This window comes from Poecilia latipinna, unplaced genomic scaffold (genome assembly GCF_001443285.1).
Source record: "Poecilia latipinna isolate Pla-1442-1.1 unplaced genomic scaffold, P_latipinna-1.0 Scaffold930, whole genome shotgun sequence".
Lineage (NCBI taxonomy): Eukaryota > Metazoa > Chordata > Actinopteri > Cyprinodontiformes > Poeciliidae > Poecilia > Poecilia latipinna.
Genome location: NW_015113546.1, coordinates 108,255 through 127,898, shown reverse-complemented (window position 1 = coordinate 127,898; position 19,644 = coordinate 108,255). Strand labels below are relative to the sequence as shown.

At 36.6% G+C, this 19,644-nt stretch overlaps 2 protein-coding genes across 2 annotated transcripts in view; one reads left to right on the top strand and one right to left on the bottom strand.

The window, feature by feature from the left end:
- The first annotated feature begins 504 nt into the window (after positions 1-504).
- Positions 505-13,571, top strand: pgr (progesterone receptor). Its single transcript, XM_015049178.1, has 8 exons — positions 505-2,432; positions 3,566-3,675; positions 6,130-6,246; positions 7,175-7,480; positions 7,755-7,899; positions 9,376-9,506; positions 9,797-9,954; positions 10,040-13,571. Exons 1-8 carry the CDS (start codon positions 1,630-1,632, stop codon positions 10,196-10,198), a joined length of 1,929 nt encoding a protein of 642 aa, XP_014904664.1. The 5' UTR covers positions 505-1,629; the 3' UTR covers positions 10,199-13,571.
- LOC106957727 (rho GTPase-activating protein 42) overlaps positions 12,377-19,644 on the bottom strand; it is a 45,075-nt gene continuing 37,807 nt past the window's right edge. The window contains exons 21-23 of the mRNA XM_015049176.1: positions 17,837-17,899; positions 17,649-17,728; positions 12,377-15,657 (exon numbers count right to left, since the gene is read on the bottom strand). Coding sequence (XP_014904662.1) covers positions 15,569-15,657; positions 17,649-17,728; positions 17,837-17,899 — 232 coding nt within the window. The 3' untranslated portion in view covers positions 12,377-15,568. The remainder of the gene's footprint in view (positions 15,658-17,648; positions 17,729-17,836; positions 17,900-19,644) is intronic.

Below are 19,644 nucleotides of genomic sequence, written 5' to 3'. Positions count from 1 at the left end.
CAGTATAAGACGTAATTTGTGAAAAGATTGAGCTTCTCCAACTCCTCACTGAGCTACTACTATTGCCCTCCACAGAAATTCAACACTCACAGTCAAAAACAACCAATCAGGGCCAGGAGGAGAGTGTGAGTGCTATCAATCAATGCTGCTCAATGTGCTAATAGCAGATAAAAAACCTACTGTTGCAGGAAAACTGTTTATCCGTCGTCATCGGTGACCATGCTAAGGACCTTTAGCATTTGTGGCAGGCTATGTTGTGGTGAACCAGCTGTTGCATAGCAGAGAGGAAGGGGGAAGAGATGAACATGAGAGTGACTGACAGCGCTAAGACCCGGCTCCTGGCTTGTTTCTGACTAAGTGGTATTTCTGCAGTTAGTACTGGGAACACTGGGAGAAGGCAGAGAAGCTCAATTTTTTCACAGGTGATCCGTCTTATATTATTCTTTAAGTATATAATGATATTTTTATCAAATATGTAAAAAGCATTTGTTTTTTCTAAGTTACATACTGCAGCCCCTCCAGCACCCGTCTCTCCAGCCCTACCTTGTTCTCACCTCCCATCAACTCCTCATTGTTCATCTCGGAGGGATGGCGGGTACTAATCAGACTTCAGAAAAGTTATTTCCTGAAGACCGGACTCCCACACTGAGTTTTCACCCAAGGCTCCATTCATTTAGCTCCCATATGACTCATATCCTCGTTCGTCCATCCATCGGACTCCTTCTTTTATTAAGTCTTTACATTCATGTGGTGTGGTCCTTGCTAGTAAAACCTCAGTTCCAAACAGATAAATCAGGCTGAAAGTAAACCTTTGGAATGGCTTTCACCTTAATCCTAAATAAAATATAAACTCTCTCTGCAACTTGTAAAGGGAAATTCAGCCAAATGATACTTTGAGATGTTTATTTATCCTGTGTGGATCATTTTTGAGCCACTGAGCATTGCTGAAAATTCATGATAAATTTGAAGTTGTGAATATTTTTTGACTAAAAATCCTTTAAGTTGGAAAATTATCCCCTCTAAAAAGGGTAGGATTATCTATTTAAACATTATCCTGAGGATTTTTTTTTCTCACCCAGATACTGTGACTGTTTTTATTTATAATCATGTAACACCTCTTTGCATCCTGTTACACTTTTTCCAGATCTGTAGGGCGGAGACTAATGGCCCTTGACATTGAAAGTCTCCTGAAAGAAATGCCACTTTTTAGCTCTGCTGTTAAGGTACGAGGACTTGCACTCTATACAAACCTTTGGATCTTTTCCCCCAATTTGGTAAGTCCTGTGGACAACTGGATCACTATAGGAAAATATTAGAAATGACACCAACGTCAAGAAGAAGGATATGTCGTTTTTGTCAATCTACTGTGGTTCATTTTTGTGAACAGAACATAAACGCGATCTAATTTACACAGTACACCAGTGCATGTTTTTTTTTTTTATCTTACAAACAAGTGAAAGAAACTTATAAAGTATTAGAGAGCCTTTGGTTCATGTGAAAGGCAAAGTCACAGACAGGGAGGAGGATTATAGGAAGGTCTCCGAGTTGCTCCTTATCACGCTGTAACATCCAGCCTGCGGGCGCACTCAAGACGCTTCTTCGAGCTTCAAAGGGAAGAAAGGAAAACTCATGGAAAACAAAATGCACGGGAAGATGAGCGCCATCAGCACCACGTCGATCGCTGATTCAACTGATTCGAAAGTAAGCAACTTGATTGATGTTGGATACAGCAGGTCTGTCAAAGTGGTCGCGCGTAATTTGGGAAGTCTAGATCCTTTAATTCATGGCTTAAATTCGAGTGGGGACTGCTCGGTTTATAAGGACTGCAATTCTATTGAGGCGTCAGTTTCTGCAAAACAGTCTTATGACAGCAACAGTGACTATTTAAAGTCTGCTGGTGTTCCCTGGGAAGAATTTGTTAAACATCAGAGGACCAGCGCATCTCTGTCGGAAAGTTTGTCTGCCGCAAATCTAAGCCTGTCATCCACACCCGGAACTTGTAAGTTCATTAAAGACGAAAAGGAGCCCGCTGTGATTATGGACACCCCCTGTCCGAAGTTTGACACATCACCTGAGATCCGTACTCTCGACACCTGCTGCGAAACCGACAGCAAGCAACACCTGGGGCTGGAAGTAATTCCCCGTCCACGGATGGAGGGCTCTCCTAACTTTCTTATAGAGCTGACCAAGCCAGAGCAGCTGGGGAACTCCGGAAGAACCGACTCCAGGTGTGCTGTGTCCACCCATTCCCATTCCCCCGCGCCTCACGCCACTTCACGTTGGCAGATCCAAACCCCTACTTCTGAGCCTCCGTACTGGCTCCACACCGCAGCTATGACCGAGACGGACGCCTTTCCAACCAGCAGCTACGAAGGGATTCAGAACCACACCCAGACCCAGAGGAACCCTTCACCTTTCTCCACCTTTCCAGGGTAATATATTTTCGACGCGTTTTCTAATTTAGCGTTACTGTTTTTGTTTGTTTGTTTGTGTTTGTTGTTTGTGTTTGTTTTTATATTCAGTGATAAATAGTTTAGTGTGACAAACTTTATTTTTATTTAAAATAAAAATTCTTTCATATCTGAAGTCAAAAATACAATCAAGAAATTATTTTTCAAAAATGTTTTTTTTTTTTTTTACATAAGTTAGGAAACACTTAAAATATGCTTTTGATAGATTCAAAATATTAAGTTTTGAATACGTTTTATATGGAATCCAAGTGTATTTATTTCTGTATTCATTTATTTATTTTCTATTTCTGTGCTGAATGATTTCTGTACTTATCAAACATACCCGAACACTTGATTGGTAAACTTGCTCTGTAACGTCCAATCATCTTAAAGTTAAGAATATTAGTCCCGCCCACTGACTTTGATTCAAAATACCGACAGACAAGTCGATGATGTTGCAACTTAATTAAATAAAATTAATACCAAAAATGTATTTGAACTTCTAGAAAAACATGAACACACTGATTTCGTTTCATGTTTAAGTATTTAGTAATGTTTTTAAAGAATTAGCAAAAATGCTACTATCAATTCATGTAATTATCTGTTTTATTTACAGTTAGCGATATGTTGCATATATTGAATACATATTGTCAATATTTTTAAACGTGTTGACATGTAAAGTATCAATAGTAAACATTTAAATATTAAAACCAATTCATTTTATTGCATACAATTTCCATTTTGACTTAACTTGAATAAATAAACTATTAGTAAAAACGACTAACATCTGATTGGTTAATTTGCCCAGCAACTTGGCTGTCAAATCATCTTAGTCATATTTACTCCACCTACTGACTTTGCAGGATAAGGCAGGAAGGATGAAGAAATAAATACTTAAATAGTTACATATGTTTTTAACAATGAATAAAAATGCTCAATGATTTTCAGACTTTATTACATTATCTAGCCATTTAAATTGTTTTTAATAAATTGTATATACTGAGAATTATTTTTTGAAATTATCACATACATACATTTTGTTCCTTGCTTGTAGCAGTTTTGGCCCTTGATATATGCAAACCTCCATCAAAAATCTTATTTGGTCTATTTTCTAGGTTGCAGCCTCAGAGAATGTGTGTTATCTGTGGTGATGAAGCATCTGGCTGCCACTATGGAGTCCTAACGTGTGGGAGTTGCAAAGTATTTTTCAAAAGGGCAGTGGAAGGTGAGCAACAAATCCAAATGTCTGTCTGCCAGATCTAAGTGCATGATTTAAGTTTTCCGTATTTAATTTTTTTCCCATTCTCTAAAATGTTGATCCCTCCAGACATCACACTCTTACATAGTTGTATTGGGATTGTCTTAAAAGGGAAAACGGTGGGCTGCAAAACGTTGAACAGTTTAATTGCTTCAGAATGTTCCCTTAATTCAGAAAGTACCCTTTAAGTGTTTGAAAACCAAATGCTTTTAGTAGTCACCAACATTGAAAAACTACAAAAATGATCTATAAATGTTGATGTGATACTGTGGTTAAATGGTATTTCTGTGAGATTTTCACATTAATTGAGACTAATGTGATACTATAACTCTTATATACTGATCTCAATATGCACATGTTAAAACAATTTTTTTTTAGAAAAACATATGGAAGTAACTCATTAAAAACCATTATGTGAATGTTTTTAAATTAAAATCAACCAGGAAGTAATCTGCTAGTTACTGCTATTCCTAACATATAAAACACAGTTTACTATAATCTCCCATATAGATTACCTTTCAGATTGTTGTTTTTCCCACCATTACTTCTTAGATTTCTTGACATATTTTTAACCATATCTAGAAAATGATAGTGATGTCCTTTGGTAACACTGCTATCTTTGAAGGCTACTGTATATTCAGCAAGTGAAACGGCTTTGGCTATATAGTACTCTTGGAATGATGCCAAACACATGACACAATCTAAAATAACCTCATTAAAAGATTAGCAATTCATTTTACTTTGTGAGAAATGTCTGTGTTCTTTGAGAGTGTTATCTAAATCTCTTGTCATAAGTTTGGCACTGATCAGACTATAAGAACACATACTACAAACATAAATGCTCAAAGTTGTTCCAGGCTGAAATTCATAACAAGGACGGATACAAAATAAAGTTACTACATATAGCCTAAAAACTTGAGATAGGTGAACCAATTTTATTTCTTCACATCTATATTTAGAAAAAAATTGCAATCATTTGTTCTTCAATTAGTTTTTAATAAATTTATGCAACATTAACTTGATGGCAACTTGATTAAGTAGCCACACAAAAAAAAAAACAAAAAAAAAAAACTAATTTTGATTGTTTCACTAACCCAGTTCTAAATCAGTTAAACAATCTTGCTCTGGGTTGCTTTAGCACAAATGTTTTGGTTATGGTTTTGAGCCATCATACTGGGTTTGCTTTTCAACCCAAAAATGGGATAAAGTCATAAATGTCATGCTGATAAAGCCACACCACAGTTAGAAGAGATTACTGACCAGGTAAATATTTGGGTTAAAATGAATGATTTTCTGTTTTAGCTTAATTCTGCTTTAAAAATGTTCTGAATCTGAAACATTCAAAGAAGAATGTTACATTTTCTAATAAGTCTTTTAATTAAAAACAACGAAATAGTGCATATTAATAATAATGGAATAGCACGTCATTTAGTCAGTGTGAATGTTAACTTTGTACCTAGCCATAGCTTGTGCTAGCTAAATAGATGGGTATGCTAACCAGCTAAAACTGGCTTATGCTTGTATTAATTTGTTCTCCAATGTGAACTAGAGTAAAAAACACAAACTACCGACTGTTAAATATTACACTGCATTTCATTTCACTTACCACTTCTTGTGGTAAGAATTCAAAGTGGCAATGATGACGCTACCATTAGCCTTTTCTAAAACGCAACAAACTGGTTCACTATCATTGATCCAATGTTTGGTTTAAGCTACCCAACTGCTATTGGGACAGCATAAACCAAGCATCTTTTGGTAAGTGATAAATGCTTTAAGAGCCTTCATCATGTTCTATATCTGAGAAGATTTAAAATTTGAAATGCTACAACAGTAAAAGTTTTCAAAGAAAATTATTGTAACAATGTTCCAACATATCTTTACTTGGGGCCTGTTGGGTGCTTTTTAACCTCTAATGGTCTTTGAGCCATACCCCTTTTATGCTACCCAGGTTGTTTAATTACACACAGCTACATGTAATAAGTTTATTTATTTGATTATCTTGTGGTCTAAACAACCTGAAACTCAGATTTTGACTCAAACGGAAAACCCAGTCATTCACAAACACTTTGCAACCTTCTGTGGTAGTTGTTAAAGGTTATTAGAAACAGTATCACTTCGAACAGTGTACACCATGTTCTTCATTTTGGACTTTTTTTGTTATCTTGCAGTGCAAGATATAGTGAGAGCCACTATGTCTCACCATGGCCATGTCACTCTGTCCTCACAGCCTTGCCTCTATCTAATTTGCCTCGTTAGTTCTTTTAGAATCCTGCCTGAGTTTGGAGTGGTTAGTCAAGAGTCAGTTCAATACTGCCCCCCCCTCTCATCCATCATTTACCACCCACGGTTCCCTATATATTTAGAAACCAAGCACTGTTAAAATTGGTTGTATTGTTTGTCTGTGCCCATTCCCCTCAACAGGCCATCACAGCTATCTCTGCGCTGGGCGAAATGACTGCATTGTGGACAAAATTCGGAGAAAAAATTGCCCTGCATGTCGCCTCAGAAAGTGTTACCAAGCAGGAATGATGCTCGGAGGTAGGATTTCATTTGATTTGTTATCGAACTGTTACCACACCTCCATATCAGTCATTTCTTTGAGTAGCAAGCACCATGTCTCAATCTTTTGTTCAAGGTTGATTCTTCACAAAAGACCAAATCTATTGTAAAGCTTTAGGTTTATGGCAACACCTGCATTAGAACTCAGAAGTGTACACACCCCTGTTAAAATCCCAAGATTCTGAGTCTTAAAAAATTGAGAGTAAGATCAATTATTTTAAAACTATATTGGCAATTTTTTGGTTCAGTTTCAAAGTTTAGTCTTTGGGACTCCATTAGCCTTCCACCTGGCAAAGTTCTTGAAATCTCTTGTCCAAAGCCATCTTTGGGTTCCCTACTAATGGTTCTCCAGATGTAGTTCCAAAACTAATTTTCTTAAGATGAAGCCATTATTTGATGATGCATCTCTGATTACGGTGATGCTGGAAACTGAATCACTCTTCATCTTCTAGAAGACCTACTTTCATCTAACAAAAATTAACCCCAGATCATAATGTTACCACCATCATCCTTCACTGTAGTCATGGTACATTATGTCAAAAGTATAGTCATCTCAATATTAGTATTCACAGTATTATGATTATCACAAAGGGCTGCTTAAAATATTGAACTTTTTTTCTAGTATAACATAATCCAAGAGTCACAAGTTTAAACTTTGCATTCTAATCTGATGTTCAGCCTGTTGGATGGAATCTCCCTGCAGCAGTACTTGACAGATTCCATGTAGATTTACGCCAAATAATATCATTATCACAATATTTACAAATAATATCACCACTGCATCATTTTTCTAATATTGTACTGGATTACATTTTTCATACCCAAGTATTTTACAAATTCATTTGTCTGATTTTTACTTGGGGTACTTCCTTATTAGATTTGATAAAGCTTTATATTTGTGTCACAGGCAGGAAACTGAAGCGCTTTGGAGCCTTGAAGGCCTTAGGCTTGGCTCCGTCCCTGATGTTCCAGTCCCATTTGGCCATGTCCGGAGATGGCCAGGCCTTGACCTCCATGTCTTGTGTACCAAGCATCCATGAGCTTCAGCTTTCCCAACAAATCATTAACATCCTGGAAAACATCGAGCCTGAGATTGTGTACTCTGGTTACGACAACTTACAACCCGAAGTTCCCCATCTTCTCCTCAACAGTCTCAACAGGCTGTGCGAGAAACAGCTGCTGTGGATTGTCAAGTGGTCCAAGTCCCTGCCAGGTAACAGCTCTCTGCATGTCAGGGTTGCCACTTTTGTTGTCATAGGGATCGCTCTGGGAGGCCTTGGTAAAGGTCTCAACCTTAAGTGATCCCCATTAGTCACACGAAGTGTTCAACTCTAATCTCAGAGAGAACAACAAAACATGAAAACCAATGCCCTGCAGTGATGATTCACTTATGAATCATGTTGCATCAAATTAAGAGGTAGGAAAAAAGTTGTCAAAATGAGGTATTTTAATGTTTTTTGACTCTGTGTTCTACTGTCTTTTCTAAGGTTTTCGGAATCTTCACATCAACGATCAGATGACTCTAATTCAGTACTCGTGGATGAACCTGATGGTGTTCTCTCTCGGGTGGCGCTCTTTTCAGAATGTCACCAGCGAATATTTATACTTTGCGCCTGACCTGATTCTTAGCCAGTAAGTAAATATCTTAGTGTCTTGAAAATGTCTGACATTTTAGATTTTATATGAACAAACTGCAGTGAAACTAAATGCTATCAGAAGTCAGCTTGTAAGTAAATCCACCAATTTATGATTTATTTGGAGTGTAAATATATCCTTTCTGTAAAAGTCTCAGAGGTTTGTCAAAGAACATTATTAAAAAAAAAGGCCCAGGAAGAGACATAGCAAAAAAACAGATGGCTATTTAGGGTATCGGAGCTGCAGCTAAGAGGCAGATGGTAACTATGGTGGATCTGCAGAGATCCGCTAGCCAGGCCATTGTCTCCCTATCTAAGTCCAGTTGATTCCCATCTACCTTCAGTTTTACACCTGGGTTTTCTCCCATTGAGCTGGATTTCTCTGGATGAATTTTAACCAGGTCAAACGGTGAAAAAAAAGAGGATTTGTGAACGATGAAGCCAATTTCCTGTTCTGTTTTAGAATTCTAGTCTGTCTATGGTTGTAGTTTGGCAATGGAGGAAGTGAATGGCGTCCGTGTTGGCCACACTCCCAGATATTGAATTAACATTAACAGCCATCTTATTCGGCTCTGAACTTCTCTCTTCGGTGGTTGTTTACGACACAGCTCATTTCCAATATAGTGCTGAACTGGCTCATTACATCACGGCCAAATGTTAGCAATTCTCAGTAGCCAAAGATCCAGACCCTTTGTATGAAGCAAAGCATAGAAGAAGCATGGAATGGTTTTTACTAGGCTAGAGATCTTCTACTCAGTGGAGAGAAACTGGATAGGAAACGTATCAGTCAAGCATCTGAAAAATATCTGACTTTCATGGCAGAAAATCCAGAAGAAAGCCACAAGTTAAAAGAAAGTGACCAGACGTCCTGTTTGAATATTGTCAGCGTAGAAGACAACAAACCAAATGATAAGATAAAAATTCAACCTTTTGGCCATTAAGAAAGATGTTATATGGGGCAGAATATCTACAGCTCATATCACCTGAATCACACTATAACCATGGTGAAACATAGTGGTGGCATCATCGTGGCGCACATATGCTTTTCTTCAGCAAGGACAACAAATCTGCCCAGAATAATTGGAAAGATGAACAGAGGTGAATACAATGTAGTTCTGGAAGAAAACCTTGCAAAAGTAGAAAAACATTTGAAATTGGTTCAGAGAGACTAGGAAGAATGGTCTAATCGAGGTCCAGATTAAAAACAAGGCAACAATCTCTGAGAAGATTTAAAAATTTGTCTTCGTTCTACCCATTTCCAGTTTGACTGAATCAGAGCTATTTACAAAGAATTTAAAACGGCAAAAAGACGCATAAAAGTTGGTGTTTGTAACTTGCCAAAAGTTGAAAAGCTTTACAGATTCCATGAATAGTATTAAGTCAAGATGTTCAAACAGAGAAAAAAAGAATCAATTTAATTTTGAAAAAGACACACTTACTTTAAACTATATTAATGTTTTTCTTTCATTTTTAGGGAGCAAATGAGGAGATCCCCAATATATGACCTCTGCCTGGCGATCCAGTTCATTCCTCAGGAGTTTGCCAACCTACAAGTGACCCGTGAGGAATTCCTCTGCATGAAAGCTATAATATTACTCACCACAGGTGGGACCCTTACAATTGAACACAACCACTACACAATGTTACAATCTCAGAAATGTGAAGCTTTGAAGACCAACTACTGCAGAGCTGAACAAAAACAGGAGTGTTTAACAAGATTAGACCTTGAATAGATTAATGTAGCAACTATTGTCAAGTTATTTTTCCTTATCAAACAAAAACATGTTATTCAAGCACATATATTTCCTTTTCCTGAAGCATTTTTTTACAACAGATGGTTGCGATTTACAATTTGCATTTAAATTTGACTTCTTGCTTGTCTTATGCACTCTCAGTGCCTCTTGAAGGTCTGAAAAGTCAGGCCGCATTTGAGGAAATGAGACAAAACTACATACGAGAGCTGTCCAGAGCCATTCACATGAAGGAGAAGGGCATGGTGGCCAGTTCCCAGCGGTTCTACCACCTTACCAAACTGATGGACGCCATGCATGATGTAAGGCTCTTTCAGAAGGTACACCTCCAGTGTCTGCATTCTTATTGAGCACCAAAAATGAAAAGAAATGTCTCCTGTCTGACAGATAGTGAAGAAGGTCAACCTGTTCTGTCTGAGCACCTTCATCCAGGCCGACGGCATGAAAGTGGAGTTTCCAGAGATGATGTCAGAAGTCATCGCCTCTCAACTTCCCAAGGTGCTGGCTGGGATGGTGAAACCCCTGTTGTTCCACACGAAGCAGTAATGCAGACATCATTATGGTGGTGGCCTTTGACTGGATTACTGCTGCAGAATACTTAATTCTTCAGACCCTGCATTCTGCTGTAGTGTAAACTATGATAAATGCCTCCAGGGAAGGCAAAAAAAAAAAAAATAAAATAAAAAAATGGATTGACATGAATGTAAAGTGCCTACAAAAGCATGAATATATTTGAATGTTTAATTTTCAGTTTTTAATCATGTTACAAAAACAAACTTAAATATATTTTATTTGGCTTTTCTGTAACAGACCAACATAAAATAATATTTTGCTGCACGTCAATATCTAAAGTAGGGGTCATGTTAGCCAAATGTTTTCCATCTTTGATTGCTTTTTTTATTATTTGAAACGGTGACAGAAAAATCTGAGGGCCATCCGTCATTTTGTCAGATTAAAATTCACACTCCTGATCAACTCGTGTAGTAGTAGACGTGTTTAACTTTACGCGCAAAGTTCAGCTAATTAAGGCCGTGTCCACACTGAGACGATTTTCAGTGTATCTGCAAAAGATTTTTGTTGTTTAGGCAGTGCGTTCACATGGATTCAGGGTCTTGTGAGACCAAACTATGATTTTTGGTGACGTTGAAGCTCCATTTGTTTGGTTTGGTGTTTTTGTGTCGTTCTGTGGTAGTACTACAGCGCCACCGATTGGCCCGGCATACCTATTACATATATTTTTGTGGTGTCCTGTCATGTAGGCCCACATTTATTTATTTTTTTTAAGTATTTCCAAAAATGTATCGCTCATTCTCCTCATTTAGAGGGTTTGTCAACATTTGATCACGTCAGTTGGAGAAATGTTCCCTAATTTCAAAACACTGGCAGAAGTGGCTTGTAATTCCAGTCTCTAGTTTAGCAGCAGAAAACAGATTCAGTTTCCAGATCAACATCAAAATTCCCATGAGAAGTCATCTGTTTGAGGTAAATGTGACAATAGAGTCAGCAGCAACTCTCCTTGAAACATCTGACTACGGACAAGTGAGGAAGCGATTCCGGTCCTTCCAGGACTATAAGTTCAGGCTAGAGCAGATGCATTGTTTGTAATTTAAGAGCCATAATTTTATTGTTTTTACATATTGGTCCCAGAAGTCAGGACCAATATGTCCTGACTTCTTGTGTCACAGTGGATGCATCCGTCTGCTTGATAAATGATGGAACTATATGGATTCTCTTATTCGAGTTGAATATTAGTTAAAGTGAACTGAATGTCCAATAGTCTCGTTGTTTCCTGAACAACAGAATATCTGTATTAATAATGAAATAAAAATGAAACACAAACCATCTATTTTTCATCAACTGTTAGATGCCACTTTGACTTGGTCTATGACATAAAATCACAATAAAATGTATTAAAGGTTGTGGTTGTTACATAGCGAAATCTGAAAAGGACGTAACCATTTTTGCAAGGCACTGTATCATAAACTCAATACAGTGTCTTCCTTCCACAAGTATTGTTTTTTTTTTGGTAAAGATGTGTAAAAATTTTTATTTTTATTTTTAGTAAGTCCTCTGACATGTTCAGTCATGTTGCTATTTTCTTTAAGCAATATCTTGATCAACAAGCATTTGCCTTACTTTATCTGCTCTCTTGTTTTTCAAATTTTGGAGAACAACCACAAAAAATAGGCCTGTTTGTCATTTCATATTTAGTACCCAGGAACACAGGTGGGCCTCTAATGTAAAATACATCATTTTAATACATTTAAATGATGTATTAAGATTTGTTTTAATCAATTTAATCAATGTGCTCAAATTAAATAGATAAAAAAAAAATCTGTGTGATATTTTAGTGCTACGATAGATAAATTTTAAAAACTTTTTACACATCTCCACCAAGGTGACAATAATTGTGTTAGGTCCTGTTAAGCATCCGTCATTAAATCTTTTGTGTGTTGTTGTGTATCAAACATTTTCCATTCTGTCACTTGTGTTTTATCCAATTGCAACAACACATTAGATTATAAACAAAAGAAATATCTGAAATACTGATATCTTTGTACTGAAGCTGCAAAAAATAGAACAAAATCTTGCCGTTATTGTGCAGAACAACTGCATAGCTTATGGACATGTGCAAATTCAAAGTGGGCAGGCAGAGAAAACTGGAGAGATATCTTACCCTTTGTCAAATATTTGCACAGAAAAATAAAACTAAAACAACTTGCATATGTGCACAAATAGCCATTTTTATTTTCAGAACAGAGCACAATTAATCATATTTATCATTTAAAGAATGATGAATATTTATAGTTTACTCAAGCCAGTGAAGTTCTTGAAAAGGTAACATTAGTTAAAAATGTTTCATCAAACCTTTTCACATTAAAAATGTAACTAATCAATCAAACCTCGACACATAATCCCATATTAACACAGCATTTAGATTTCGGTGGTTGAACAGGTTTAGGTTCTCTATCCAACATGTAGATCTCAGTTGCAATGAAAATTTATTTTCTCCTCATATATTTCTTCTGATTTTGCTTTATTTGCCAGACGTAAAAGCTTCAGATGATCAAACTAATATTAATGTAATTTCAGATCAACCTGGAAAAACATTAAAAAGCTGTATTTTATAACAGCCTCATTGGTTTTAAGGGGAAAAAGCTATTGAGACTTATATACTCCTATGTGAAAACAGGCAATGCCCCCACCGGCCAAACATGGTGGTGGTAATGTGATGATCAGGAGCTAAACATTTCACACTACTGTCTACCTCAGGACTTGGTGGCTTAACCACAAATAATCTGCTCTATAGCAGAAAACACTGAATGTATTCAAACTAAGACAATTCTACAAAGAAGGGGGTCACGATGATCCAAAGCAATAAAATAGAATGATTACCTGATTCTTGAAGGCACTTGTTTTACAACTTATATAAGCAGTTGGCAAGGGACTGATTTTCATCCGTTTCTTTTCTTTTTTCTTAATTAAAAAAAAAATACTGTTATCTTTATCTGACGTCAAACTTTTATGAGTGACAAAAAGCCAAAAAACAGAAGAAATTTGTGAGGGGCAAATACTTGCAATACTCTACTTTTTTTTTTTTATCCCTCAGTGAAATATAAACCACATGTATCTGGACAGATGGTTTGATCATTCACTCTGTATTTGCTGACCTATTTTGTTAGGATAAATTAAATGTTTGAAAAAAAATCCTAATAACTGTGTGAAACAGCGTGCCAATTTGGACATATTCAGGAAATCAGTATCATTTCCGTGGCATGCCCCGGCAAATTCATTTACCGTAAGGGAGTAGTAGTTCAGCATCAAGTGTTCAAGGCCACCTCGCATTCTTCGAAATGTAAATGGAAAAGAACAGCCTGATCCTGGCAGGAGCTAAATGTCAAATATTCTCCCAAATACATTTTGGGAAAAAAAAGAAAGTTTAACTTTGGCGTTTTTTTTTTTTTTTTAAGTTTGCAAAAATGATTGTGTCTTTCTTTTTTTTCTATCTTTTTTTTCTGAAACTGTATCACTAAAGTTAACTTTGTAGACAATTTTTGATTTTTAGTGCGTGGATGTTGACAAGAGTAGATATGTATTAAATGTCTGCTTTCACACATAACAACGTCATACTTGTGTTGTTGTCATTACTTGTACACCAGTGTACCACTGACCACACAACGTACATTTGATGAAATAACTTTTACATACAACGTATATTTGATGTGCCAATATTCTGTAACAGACAGTTACAAGAAGTAAATATTTCATATAATTTTAAAGAAAAAAAAAACATGAGCAGGTGTACAGTAGCATTTAACTGACGAGGCAACAGCCAGGAACAGTTTCAGTGGGTAAACAGTAGTCCAGAGATATTAAGGTGCAAAACCGTTATTGGTTTCTCTACTATATTCTAACAGAATAGATTATTTTATTATTTGAAAACACAGCTTGATCAATCAAAATGTTTGTGACCGATTTGTGATGAAGTGTGGTGAAATGGGTTCATATATAGGATACATTTCTGAGAATAAAATAATTAAAAGGGAAATTGATTGTTCTGTGATTCTGTAGGCTAATACTAGAGATCAGTGCCATCATGTTGCATTATATTTATATCTGACTTTAATGCTAAGCTGAATTGCTCGGCGGAGGAAACAAATGCATCAAAATCTCACAAAGAGAGGTATAGAATTGGTCATTAGTTTGCGAAAGCCTCGACAATAATATCTGCTAAAAATGCAAACAATGTTGGCAAAGAATAATCAACAGATTAGCCACATCTGCAAAAATATCTTAATAATTTTTCGTTTTTAATCAAAGTAAACTTAAAAAAAACAGCAGGCGTTAAAGTCACAAACAAAAACATGTCTAAAACATTATCGTTAGAACAATAAAATAGTTCAAATTAGATATTAGAGGTGAATTTAACATTTTTTTCCAGAAAGATACAACACATTTTTTTGTGTTGATTTAATTTGGTTTTCTTGGGACGACTGCTCTAAAAGCTTAATGTTTGCCTAATGCCTCCCTTATATTTCTCAAAAAAGAGAAGTATAATAAAAAAAAGAGCTACAATTTAAACTAAATATAATTTAGAACCTCACATAAAAAATCTGGGCACATTTAAGGATTTTTAAGGTGGTTACATGTAAAACTTTTTCTGGCTTTGAAGGACCTTTCATAAATCCAGTCTCACTCCAGCTCCTCCAGTTGTTCCTGCCATTGCAGGTAAGGAGCTCAGTCTGGTCATGAGACATTTCTCCTGAAGGCATTTGGCTTTTCAATGTAGGCATCTGCAAATTTCACTCTTTAAATGCTTAAATGGGGATAGATGAAGAAATCTAATATTCAGCTCCTGGACCTCGACTGTAACTATATTTAATATTAGTGCATTATATGTACAACTTTGACTATATGGGTTAAAGAAAATCCACAATAAAGCCAAACTTGCGCACTCAGTTCTTGTTTTCAAAATTAATCAAAGTAGTAGGATGGATTCAGGTTTATTGGGACGTATTGAGGAATCTGGGACAATCTAAGGAAAAGGGTATTTTATTGTTGCCTTGAAGTTTACAGGTAGCAATTTTGGAGATACTTCCAAAGTAGTGCTTTAGCACTCTCAGCTTTGCTTTATAAGTTTGAAGGCAAATGTAAAATATCTTTTTTCTTATCCTGTCCAAACGCGTCTTAATTCTCCCTTTATTGCATTACCATTTCACTCTGGAACCCCCTCCCTCCCCCCAAAAAAAAAAACAATTCAAATATGTCACTCCAAATCCAAAATTAATAAGAGATTCATGTCAAATGATGAGTGTATATAATTCTCTGTCAGCGAACTGGATATTGGGAACTTAACAGTGAGCACAGAGCTCTTTTTCCATTGCTATCATAAAAATATGGCAGGGTGAGCTTCTTTCACAGGTAAACAACATAATTCTCTGGGATTAAACCTGTTTTGCTCTCGTATGTTGCTTGGAGCCAGCCTGGTTCGACGGAGGGGTAGACTAAAGGACATAAGAGAGAGAGAGAGAGAGAGAGAGAAAGAGAGAGAGAGAAACACTTGTAAGTCTCAGAGAAAGAACAGGTTGTTGTATTTTCAGTTGTACCAGTTCTACAACAAAATGTAGTGAAAAGGACAGTGAAGATTATTCTGGGTCAGCCTGCTATTTTCAGTCAGCTGTTGGGGTGTGTTTTACAATTTAAACTCAAAGCCTCAAATCAACAGCACCAGGAAGGTAATTACCATGGAGAGTAATTAAAAGCATTAAGCTTGCTTGTAAATGATGGGGAGCATTTGTTGACGTTTTTTGCCTCTGGCTGCAGACTCTGCTGGCTGTGTTAACAGGGAACAGGCACCAGAGCCTTCAGTCACTAGGTTACAGTGACCCAACTGCCCTGCTTATGGGTCAAGCCATCTCTTTATTGGAGAAAAACATGAAGCGGTAATAAAAATAACGTGGTTATTAAGATTTTCTGCATGCATAGCGGGTTGTGGGGTTGTTGTTATATGAAGCCTTTCTTCAAACCTCTACCTAATATACAGTCATATCTCAGTATGCCTGTGTACTGAGGCATATTTAGTTCACTTTTGAACTAAATGTTCACCAAAAGTGAACGTTTAGTTTTAATTTATTTAGATGATTACAGCATGTCTCGCCAAATTATCGTCAACTGTGGAAATCTCACGCTGGATCTCCTGTATGTCATATTATGAACCATCCCACACAGCAAATGAACCCATACAATCTTAAAATCTTTCCTAATGCAAATATCTGCAAACACTTGAAAATATCTTACAAGAAACTTTTCAGCAATATATAAGAACAGGTTTTAAGTATGTTATTCTTTAATACTGTGGCAGATTTTTACAATTATAACAAGAAATTTCCCATGTTGTTATAAGTGAAAAAAATGCCGGTAACACTTTTTTAACCGATATTCAAGAAGGATTGAGTTAAAATAAGCTCCCATTTCATGCTGAAAAGATACTTGCAAGTTGTGTCGTATTTAAAATGTACAAAGATATTTGCACTGAAAACTAGACAAAAATTGCCACTTTGTGTTTTTGCAGTGCACTCTTCTCAGGGACAGGGAGCTTTATTCTTGGATGAGATGCTAAATTTTTATGGTGGACTTTATACCATCAAATAATACACTGCAAAATCATACAATCTTACAAAGTATTTTTGTCAAGCTTCTAGTACAAATATAAGAGCACACTTATAGTGACTTACAAGAAACTATTTTTTATGTCTTATCAATTAAAAACAGCCCTAGTTTCACTAGCAGATCTTTTCACTTATAATAGGACTTAAAAAAATAAAAATAAATAAATATTATGGAATTATTCAGTTAAAACAATCTCCTATATTTTGCTGAAAAGTTAGTTAGTTTTGTCTTGTTTCAACTGTACTAAGATATTTGCATCAGAAACTAGACAAAATAAATACTTTGTAACATTTTGTGGTTTCACAGTGCAGTCCAATCGTCTCTCTCTTTGGTGCAGGAGTGGCTTAACAAAAGGAATGGAACCATCCAGTGGACCCACAGCCCATGCTTTCTGAATCTGCCCATTGCCTGTTTACTTTTTACAATCGCGTTTTTCTTCTGCTTAACTTTCATGTCAATCTGTCAATTCCCAGCAACTTTAGGGATGTCGTTTTGCAGCTTGCTGGTGATCAGTATAGATTGTTAAGGCCAACATGTGGTCATAGCACAAAATTTCTGTATTAAAAATGATGATTTTATTTATTTTCTTTGGTTTGGTGAAGTATTCTACTTTTATTTTTTTATAAAATCTTTTAAGCGTTTGCTTGGTTTATGTTGATGTTTTTTATGTGATGTCTGTTCAGCACTTTTGTCAGTTTTGTTGTCTTAAAAGTGCTTTTAAATAAAGTTGGCTTGACTTTTCTGACATACCGCCATCAATATAAGCAGAAATAAATATCTCTGTGTGAGTGTCACTGTTTGACAAAAAAAATGTTTGTTTTCATACCATTTGAGAAGTGCGCCCCCTGAGGAAAGCTGAGCTCATTGCTGTGCTCTGCCTCACAGGAATACATGGCCTTGGCATCTCTAGAAAGTAAAAAATAAAAATAAAAAATAGATAATGTTGCAGTGAATCTGAACGAGTGTCAGAGTTAATAATAAGGCCTACATGTCACAGATCGTGTTATGTTTTACCTTCCTATAGGGACAGATTGTGAAGAAGGGGGGTTTTCAAAAAGCAGCGCTCTGGCAGCAACCCTAAAAAGGAATAGAAATGAGACACAACCATAAAAGAAAGATTGACAATTTTTACTTTTGGCCAAATCACATCTGTCCGGTTGGTTTGACCAGCATTTCGCATTGTTCAGAGCGACGCGAAAGGCAAAAACGACATATAAGGGGAGGCTTCCTTCCTCCAGGCAGACTGAGCTTCGTCACGGCGCAGAGTCGAGGTGAAACACGCAACGCAGACGCACATGAACCAAGAGCACGCCAGTCGTAGGAGTCAAGGTCATCTGCAGAGCTTGAGGGGCAGTCTGGGTGGGTGCTGGACAGGGAAGGACTACTCTGGAGACCGTGTGACTGGCTCCCCAGACACGACAAGTCAAACAATCTGTTTGTCCCAGGAGAACGAGCACAAATTGCTGCTGGGTCACATCAACCCTAGAGCAGGCAGAACGCAATTAAAGGCAGCCCTCCCACCAGAGCACAGGAGACATAAATCTCCAAACATGCACTCATTTGATTTTAGAAAACTCTCAATGCTCGTAAACCGAGGAGGGAGTAGGCAGACAACTCAGAGGGAGAGAGGGAGGAAGGAAAGAGGGCGGAAAGAATTGCTGCTAAGCTATTGTGCTCCAGTCTTACCGGGTTACTGTGGGTTTATGGTGCCGTTTCTCCCTACAAACATTCAGAGCCCCGAAAAAGTGATGACAGCTCTAGAACTTTTTTTGCATTACATCACGATGCAAACTTTAACTTCAATGCACATTTTTGATGTAACCAGAGCTGCACAAAATTGTGCATAATTATGATTTCTTAAAAATAATATGATTCAGATTTTTTTTTAAATAAAAATCTGAATAGTGTGGGATGCATCTAGTGACTGAAACTTTTGCTGAATAATTTTTTGGGGGCAAAATTGCTAACCTTAACTGAGTCTGAATGAATGCCACAGGTCTGCAGTTTGTTTCAATGTGAGCCATTCCACTATAAATCTGCTGCATGTTTATGATTGTTGACATGTCAAAAAGTTCATTCTGGTCTCAATCCTTTACGGCCTCTTTCTGGCATCCTTCTTTGGGTTCATGATTTGTGATTTTTGTTATGGGTTAAAATAGTTTTAGTGATATTAGCTCTTCCTGGTATGTCTGTTTTCATAGTTTACTCATGTGTTTCCTTTTCTGAATAGTTTCTCTAGATTATTCCTGTTAGTGTGTTAGATTATTCCCTTTGTGTTTTATTTAGGCAAGTGTTAGTACATTCTGTCCAGTTCCTTTCACTCCTTACCAGTCAGATTCAGTCATGTCAATTTTTGTCTAGTTTCATAATTTATTCTAACGTCTTGATTTTTTTTTTTTTTTTTTACATTACTTCTCTCATGTTGCTCTGGTGTTATGGTTTTATTTTTCCATTCTCATTAGTTTCATTACTGCTATTTAGATTTGCTGTTCATTTTACTGTCCAGTAAGTGTTACACATTTCCTTTATGTTTGCTACACTTCTTGTGTATTTGTGTTAATTTTCTTATTTTACTTTTAGGGCCATTTATCCTTTTGGCTTCAGTTCCTATGTAGTCTCAGTTCAATTTCCATTTCCTTAACATCAAGCCCACTGAACTCAGCTGTGTTACCCCATCTCAGTTGTGCCACTCACCTGTTACTGCTGACTTTTCAAAAAGACAAACAGTAACAGAAAAGTTTCTCCCATCTGAATTGTGGTTCTGTGCACCTCCTATCAAATTTCCAATTAGCCTCTTCGTTGCTTCTCTGATTAATTTTGCT